General features: G+C 37.3%; 1 protein-coding gene across 2 annotated transcripts; it reads right to left on the bottom strand.

Moving 5' to 3' along the window:
- Positions 1-2,575: 2,575 nt before the first annotated feature.
- LOC102077343 (polymeric immunoglobulin receptor-like) lies at positions 2,576-7,450 on the bottom strand. Of its 2 annotated transcripts, XM_005455847.4 has the most exons (5): positions 7,346-7,450; positions 6,578-6,913; positions 4,460-4,780; positions 3,837-4,054; positions 2,576-3,286 (listed from the first exon to the last, which is right to left on the bottom strand). In XM_005455847.4, the coding sequence occupies exons 1-5, from the start codon at positions 7,383-7,385 to the stop codon at positions 3,200-3,202; spliced, it is 1,002 nt and encodes a 333-aa protein (XP_005455904.2). In that variant the 5' UTR covers positions 7,386-7,450; the 3' UTR covers positions 2,576-3,199. The 2 variants fall into 2 exon arrangements, with proteins under 2 accessions (XP_005455904.2, XP_019209819.1); XM_019354274.2 differs by lacking the exons at positions 6,578-6,913; positions 7,346-7,450 and adding an exon at positions 5,899-5,923.
- Positions 7,451-8,856: the final 1,406 nt, after the last annotated feature.

Below are 8,856 nucleotides of genomic sequence, written 5' to 3'. Positions count from 1 at the left end.
CTTCATGTTTCCCTCTCACCAGATAACCAAACCGATATCATGACCAGCAGCTTTACAGCTGTGGCTCCAGCAAACATCAGCTGATACTAGAAATTAATATTAAATAAATTCTAACAACAGCTGATCAAGCTTAAACGTGTTGCTGTTGTTTAACGCGACATCCGCTGGTTTCCTCTTTCTGGCGCAAAGTGGGCGATAAATAAACAAGAGAGAAAAGCCGATCAGCTGATCATTGATCAGTTTCGTGATTGAAGTAGAAACAGGAGAGAATGAGAGAAGAAGAGGCAGCTGTGCAGCTCCAGCTTTGTGTCTTTTTCATTGTAGCTGAAGTCCGGGACAAACTGTGTTCCTTTTCACCTCAGTACGAAACGCGTAATATTTTCTCTGAATACGAGACGATTCTGTTTTTTACGGGACGGTTGGCAACTCTAATAATTAACCGTATGAACAAAATAAAGTTCAACATCAGTAACATAGCACCCACCCAGCTGTATAGAAACTCCGTCATGCTAGCTAGCACGCAGTACAAAAATGTCAGCATACCGAAAATAAACTCCACCTAAACTTGTTTTATATCTGACTCCGATAGACTGCAGGTCATAACTTCTTACCTGAAGTTCAGTTCACCTGACACGCGGACCGGCGGCCGCTTCGGGTCTCTCCTCTTGCCTCCCTTTTCCTTCATCCACCTGTTGGCCTCCACCACTTGCTAATGTTATTGAATCTGTGGAAGCTCCGCGATATCCACCACACGAAGTAACGAGTAACGAGCCTATCTAAATCCCAGTAACGAGTAACGCGTTCCTGATTTTGGCATAATAACTAGTTACCGTGCTCGTTACCACAATAATAACGTAGTTACTGTAACGCGTTACTTAATAACGCGTTAGTCCCAACACTGGAAATAACTACAAGAACTTAACAACATACGACACACAGACATAACACACATGAAGGGCAAGAGAGACTTAACACAAGGGTGATATATTAACAAATGAGCTAGAATACTTAATGAACCTAAACAAACAATAAACATCAAAATAAACTAAAACTCAAAACACTGGGTCGCATGACCCAGGACCATGACAGCTCTGAACATATTTCATGCTTTAAAATGTTCTACAGAGCCGCCATAGAGAGCATCCTAACGTACGGCATAACAACATGGTATGCAGGGTGCTCAGCTGCAGACAGGAAAGCACTGCAGAGGGTCATCAACACAGCCCAGAAGATCACTGGCTGCTCTCTGCCCAGCCTGGAGGTCATTGCAAACGCTCGGTACCTCAGCAGAGCTGGCAATATCATCAAGGATCATTCTCACCCCAGCAATCAAGTGTTTGAACTATTACCATCAGGCCGACGGTACAGGTCACATAAAACCAGGACAAACAGATTCAGGGATAGCTTCTTTCCCAGAGCTATCACCGTAGTAAATAAGCACAAAAACAAATGAAACTGCTTAGCTACATGATACTGTCACCGTCATTTATTATGCTGCTATCCATACTGTCATTATATTAATGCTGCTATCCTGTATATATCGTACTTACTAGTGTTTGTTTTATTGTACCTTTTATATTTTACATTTATATTTATTATTGTATTTTTTCAACAAGGGAGTGGCACTCCAATTTCGTTGTACCCTTTACAATGACAATAAAGGCTATTCTATTCTATTCTATTCTATTCTATTCTATTCTATTCTATTCTATTCTATTCTTCAGGGGTGAAGAAATGTTCTATTTTTGTCACAAGGTGGTGCCATGGTTTAAATGATAAGGAAAAAGGTAAACCAGACATTATTTCTTTCATTGTAGACTGAGTATAAAGTATAAACTGTGAGTGTTGCAGGAAAACCAGGATTAGATCATGTGATGGTGACTGGTGGTGACTATATCCAGAACAGCTTTGAGACCAGGTTGTTGGTCCATGTCAGCAGCAGTAAACAGCAGGCTGTGTAAAAACTCGAAATGTAAATTGAATGAAATATTTGATTGCAATTAAGAGCACGTTTGTCTATAATTAACTTGCAATTAATCACAAATTAATCACAGACTTTTTTTAATCTGGTCTAAATGTGGTGTGTGAACAGTTTATTACCAGCTACCTTAATTACTACAGATCGATTGAACACCTGAACATAACAATTGTTTATTTAAAAAAAATAAACACAAAAACAAAAGGATCAACAGAGGAGCTGCTTATGTAAAGGCCCTGACACCAGCCTGGATAATCAGTTATTATCAGTTCCCATTTAACAGTGATCTCTACATCTGACTTCATCCCCTGTGGATCAAGGCTGCTGTCATGGCTCAGAATTTCAATTCATCTCTTCATCCTCTTCCAGTTATCCTCATCAGGATCAGCTACCACAGGTCGAAAAAACTGTTTAGTAAATGCTGTTGACCATTTGGACATCCCTTAATCAGACTCCTGCTCCAACTATCGATTGTATTTCCCCTGTTTGTTTTATCGTTTCTTGTTTTCCTGAATAGCACAGACTTATCATTGTAGAGCACTCTGTATGTGTCTAATTCATTTAAGGAACCATCACATTATTTTGCATTTTCAAAATATGTTTAATTTTTCTGCACCTTCTAACAGAAGCTAGTAGTTTCAAATACATTGCATAAGTAAGCACATACATGAAAATAAAAACAAAAATGTATGAAATAAAACCAAATGTGTAAAACCTGTTTCAGTTACAGTTAATTTTGGGGAAGAATAACTTCAAAGAAAGCAAAAACCTTACTGCAAAACAGAGACTATGTTCTTCTTTATCATAACATTGAATCAGTTTTACATGCTACATTTAAATACAGCTATTATACAGCAAGGAACACAGTGAAGTAAATTATATGAGAGCTGATTATGAAATTACAGAAATATGTTAAAAAATATGAAAATGAAATGATGGTGGAAAAGGAGTCAACCTAGTACATCAGCTGTTCTTTATGAAAACATTTTAAAAAAAATGAAAAACTTTGTTACTTTCCATGTCTGTAATTAACTGTGTCAATATGTGTATGCATTTGAATAACAGGAACAAAATGAAGCCTAGTGATGCAAATTATATGGGAGGTGATCATGAAATATCAGATATAGGTCCAAAAATATCAAAATGGAACAAACCTCGAAGAGCAGATAACCCCGGGGAGTAGATGGTCAAATTTAATTTTTACTTTTTACATTTTGGTCTTTAATAATACAGAGTAGGTTTGGTCCTGCTGCTTTTGGACTCATCATGTTTGGAGGCTGGATCCCAGTTCTCATACCCGACAGATAACTGAAAATGGAAAAAAAAAAAATTAAAATAAAACCTGAGATGCAATAAATAAAATGAATAAACAAATAAATACATTTCAAATTGAACAATGTGGCAAAGCCATGAAGATCCATTTGGAAAAATAAATCCGTTGGACATTTTTCTTGGCCTTCAGACAACAATTCCGATTGCTTCAGTGCCGAAAGGGACAGGCAAAAAACAAAAACAAAAAACCCAAAAACTGAGATGCAAAACAGATTTTTAATAAGCTCATGGAAAATCGCAGTTTTATGCAAACTGAACTTTAAAAATAAGAAGCACAAGGTTTTTTCTAGAGAAAGCTTTTCTATAATTATGTAAGTACATAATTATAGAAAAGCTTTCTGTCTGTTATAAAAATTGTTCAACTTGTCTTCACTTCCCTCTGGTAGTGAAGACGGTATGATTAAAGAAACTTTGATAATCACCTCTTTTCACTACATTTCACTGAGAAAGTCACACTGACAGCATGAATCAACAACACTCACTGAAACCTGCAACAACAGACAGAAAACAAGTGACACAAACTCACCTCCATGTTTGTGTCATTTTCTCTGGTGTTCAGTCCAAAGTTCCTCCTTGTCTTACTAATGTAGAAGAGCATGAGGAAAACAGCCATCAGCAAAACACCATCCAAGGACACACGCACAACCAGAAGCCAGGAGGAGTCAGGACCATGTGTAGAGACTCCTGGAGTGACACTTTCACTCTGTGTTGTTCCTTGTGGTGTGGAAATAACTGGGTTTGTATCTGTGAACAATAAACACACAGAGAAAATTTTTTTATAGAGATACATGCAAATACAGTATAATGATAAAAATACTACCATACTGTCAAATACAACAATTTACCAAAGACAAAATATAGCATTTAGTTCATAATAAAAATCTTTCTGATAAACTGTGAAGTCGGGTTCAATCGCAGTCTTTTTAAATCAGCTGATAGATACGTTAGTACTGTTACATATTAAACTGGGAAATCTACAACAACAAAAACATGGGCATGTTTTTTGTTTGTCAAAACCTGTTTGATGTTAGAAAGGTATAATGATCTCTCAGGCAGTGTAGTACTATTATATATTAGTACTATTTTAAGTAGTATTTTAAGGCACATGAAATATGAAAAATGTTTTTGCTATTTTGAAAAGATACTTACCATCAATGACAAGAACATATTCTCTGGCGTATGAATCAGGAGACAGAGGGTTTCCATACCCACACAAGTACCATCCTGTGTCTGACTTGGTCAGCTTTCTGATGTTCATATACAGTCCATACATGGATCCTGGTCTGTATTCAATTTCATATCTGCCACTCACAGATTTGTTATTAGTTGTGTCAATGAGGATCTCCCCTTCATTCTTACACTGATTCTTACATAAGAACTTCCTGTGTCCATATGTGTTGTTGGAACATGCCATTGTGATCTTTTCTCCTTCAGTTTCGGTGCGATAAAAACCAGCATTTTTATCCAGATCTGTGAAATAGAAAAATATTAATCAGTCTGAACTGAACGTGTAAGCTGTTATATTATGATCACATTTCCTGGATCAGATTAACACAGTTATCATTTCATATTAAATTTATAAATTATTTAATATTGAATTATTAGAGTTCATCTGAGTTAACTCATAATATTGATGCTTAAAATTAGTTATAAAGAAAATTAAATCTGAACCAAAGCAGGATGTTGCTTTACACTGTGATACTTGGAGTTGATGTAAAATTGAGTTGGTTTTAGGAGAGTTGAAATTAGAGTCAAAAAATTATTGCATATTGATGACACACCTGACATTTGATTCAGGTGTGTCAGAACCAGTGTTGGGCAAGCTACTTTGAAAAAGTAATTAATTATAGTTACTAGTTACTTCTTCAAAAAAGTAACTGAGTTACCAGATTCTAAATGCAAATATAAATTGCCAATTTTAAATTCATATGCACAAGTTTCGCAAACAACAAGTTATTTGCAGCCATTTACATTTTACTCTTTTTTTTTATAACCATTTCAAACTAATTACATAACACTCAGGTGTTGTGCTTTCAATAAGATACCACACAAATTATTTGTGTCACTCCCAAAAAAATAATTTCTGTCCACTATAAAGGAGAACATCACAGCCTGATACCTGCAGGTCTGACAGCAGCAGGTGTATCACTGCTGTTTCTACCTGGAGACAGCAGTCGCCTCATTGTTCTGACACTCAACACAAAACTATCCACAACACTACACACTAACTACACAAGACAACACAGAGACAACACATTAACTACACATTCCAAACAATCTCTCTCTCTCTCTCTCTCTCTCTCGCCGTCACTCCTAAAACTTCCCCTTCTTCCCTAAACAACCAAATGTCATTTTGCCATATCATTTTTTGATATGGCAACAGGGTGCATTTTTCCACCAGCACGAACGGGTTGTTGTTTGTTTTGTTTTTTTTACTTTTTGGTCATAAGCAGAGAGTGCTTGTTAGCTCTGTCCTTAGACAGTAAACGTGACGAAACTATTCAGGAAAAAACACACGTATATATTGTTTATCACGACTCTGGTTTTACGTGGCCTATCAACACAATTTAAAAACTGGTATATATCACCTTGTTACTTTGTCCTCTTGAAGTGGTCATGTGATTGGCTTACCACGACTACTTTATTCTTCCTCAGCCAAACAGCAGCACTCATGCGATTGTTTTGCCCCCTTAGCTCCAGGTGTTGTGCCAAAAAGTGATCATCTGCAAGAAAGTGATTGCCATCCGCGGAAAGCTGTAGCGCCAAGACTACTTACAGCTACTTCCGTGCAACTGATATAAACTGCGGTAACCTGAGCACAGCTTCAACCTTCTGTTTGTTGAAAAATAGTAACGCGACCGCGCCACATTTTGTTGTTAGTAACGGTAACGGCGTTGTAATGATAGGAATAGCAATTAGTTAGATTACTCGTTACTGAAACAGTAACGTCGTTACTTGTAACGCCGTTATTCCCATCACTGGTCAGAACAGGGATGCATCTAAAAGGTGCAGGACGCTCTCGGAGACTGGACTTGGGCACTCCCTGTTCTAGGCTTTACACTGAGGTGCTAAAAATTCAGTTCAAGTTATCTTAGTACAGTTACTACATGTCGTATAACATGAACACCTACATGTCATAGCAGGTTAAAGTTGCTTGTATGAATTACTTAAACAGCTTGATCTAAAAGTGGTCCATATTACTAAATGAGACCTAAGGGGGGGGGGTCTCCACATTTTTAATTTCAGTCAACTTTACTACAAACTCACCATTTGAAACTCTGACCTCAAAGTCATAGTAAGAATCTGGAACAGAAGAGCTTCCCAAAGCACACCTGTACATTCCTGAGTCAGACTTGATCAGGTGTGTGAAGAACAAAAGCAAAGTTCCACTTCCTGAAGCTCCATCTTCATATTTAATGCTGAATCTCCCACTCTGAGCTGTGCTTCCATCTGTTTTAATGAGGGTATCTTCTGCTCGCACACATTTTTCCTTGCAGAAAAACTTTGTGCTTCCAGACAAAAATAAGTTGCAGCTAAGTGTACCATTTGCTCTTTCAGCAGCAGACCAGATATTATGTTTTGCCTTGACGAGCCGAGCTGGATCTGTCAGATGAAAAAAACGAAATAAAATGTAAAAAATAAGATTGATAATCATAACATAATATATTTTATATAAATGTATGTATTTTATAAAGCATTAACCTCCCAAGACCCAAACTCTTTGGTATTTGGGCTTATTGGGACCTGAAGAATGTAAAAACAAAGAATTACCTGATATATATATATATATATATACATATATATATACATAGAGAGAGAGAGAGAGAGAGATATTTAGGAAATAAAATCCACATAAGAGGACATTCATTTTAAATTTGTATAGAACAGTGGCAGTATAATGTCCTCGTAAGTGGATATCACGCCCTTGTAGAGCAAAATTTAATATTTTGGTCTAGAAAACCCAAAATGTGATGTCCACATATGTGGACGGCAGGTCCTAGGAGGTTAAGGAGAAAATTAGATCATCATCCTCACCTGAAAAGAAGCAGAAAAATAGAAAATGGAGGATTTTCATTCTGACTTTGATCCTGATGCAGAAAAGTTGTTAAACTTCAGAAGAACAGTGTGTCTCTTCACTCCGTCTGTCTGTCAGATCATCAGAAAACTGAAGTTACTCAATGAGTTGTTTCCTTTTATCACTTCCTTCAAGTTTTTGTAGATGCATGCATCATACACTAAATAAGATGATGATGTGATAATGAAACGTATATCTGTACAAAACATCGTACATCTAACATTATGCATCTGCCTCCAAATCTGAAACGCTAGAACTGTTTTTCCTGACCCATTGAATGATTGGTTGATGATTGATTTCATAACATGTTATTAACTTACATAAATATTTTTTGCATTGCATTCAGGGTGAGATTTGTAGAGGAGGCTACAAATCTCACCCTGTAAATTTTATGTCCCCAGTGGGGATATAAATATTTTATTAACTGACGGTCTGCAAAAAAGCAGAAATTATCCATCATCAAATGTCCCTGTTTGTTTCTTTGGGGTTTTTTTAGGAATAAAGACTAATATTAATGAATGTATTTATTTAGAAATCACCATCATTTTGCACTGTTGCACTCTGGAATTATTTAATATTAAATATTTAAAATAAATGGCACAGTTGGCCAAATGGTGCCGAGTAAAAAGTGTATTTTAAGGATTTATTGAATTTTAACCTGTTTGTAATGTCTGAAGAGGAAAATAAATATCCATGTCTGTCAGCGAGGGCAGCAGGCTAAAAAGTGATACCCAGAGATATTGTATTTCTTTACCTGATTGACCAGTTTACATCTGGGATAGATTGTAAAAATGTATAGATGGTTCCCACAAAACAGAAAGTATCCGGTTGTTCAGTGATGACGCGACGAATCCTACTTCCGGGCGATTGTGGCTCAAGAGTTGGGAGTTCGCCTTGTAATCGGAAGGTTGCCGGTTCGAGCCCCAGCTTGGACAGTTTCGGTCGTTGTGTCCTTGGGCAAGACACTTCACCCGTTGCCTACTGGTGGTGGTCAGAGGGCCCGGTGGCGCCAGTGTTCGGCAGCCTCGCCTCTGTCAGTGCGCCCCAGGGTGGCTGTGGCTACTATGTAGCTTGTCATCACCAGTGTGTGAATGTGTGTGTGAATGGGTGGATGTCTGGATATGTAAAGCGCTTTGGGGTCCTTAGGGACTAGTAAAGCGCTATATAAATACAGGCCATTTACCATTTAAAGTAGTCTGCGTTTAATATGGCTTTTGTGTTGTTAACATGTTTAATGCTTTGTATTTTCTTCTATTTAATCTCAAAAAGCTCCTAAAAACAGTCAGTGATCACCGTAGACCTCCCTCGGCTTTTATTACCGCTAATCATTTATTTAAGCTCAGTTTTTAAAACCTTAGGATGTAACTACAGCCCAGCCCATGCAGCAGTATATGAATAACTAACCTCGTATTGTGGACGGATTATCTCAGTTGTTCTCCTGGCTGAAGTTTAGTCCTTTTATAGCATCCTG

This window comes from Oreochromis niloticus, linkage group LG3 (assembly GCF_001858045.2).
Source record: "Oreochromis niloticus isolate F11D_XX linkage group LG3, O_niloticus_UMD_NMBU, whole genome shotgun sequence".
In the NCBI taxonomy this organism is placed as follows: domain Eukaryota; kingdom Metazoa; phylum Chordata; class Actinopteri; order Cichliformes; family Cichlidae; genus Oreochromis; species Oreochromis niloticus.
Note: the sequence above shows the minus strand (reverse complement) of the source record. Positions and strands in the feature narration are given on the sequence as shown.

Bases quoted from the DNA above. Each gene is read 5' to 3' on its own strand.
- LOC102077343 (XM_005455847.4), bottom strand. From the start codon at position 7,385: ATGAAAATCCTCCATTTTCTATTTTTCTGCTTCTTTTCAG. The intron at 6,914-7,345 runs GTGAGGATGATG...TTCATCTGACAG, and splicing joins ATTTTTCTGCTTCTTTTCAG to ATCCAGCTCGGCTCGTCAAG. The intron at 4,055-4,459 runs GTAAGTATCTTT...TATTGTTCACAG, and splicing joins ATATGTTCTTGTCATTGATG to ATACAAACCCAGTTATTTCC.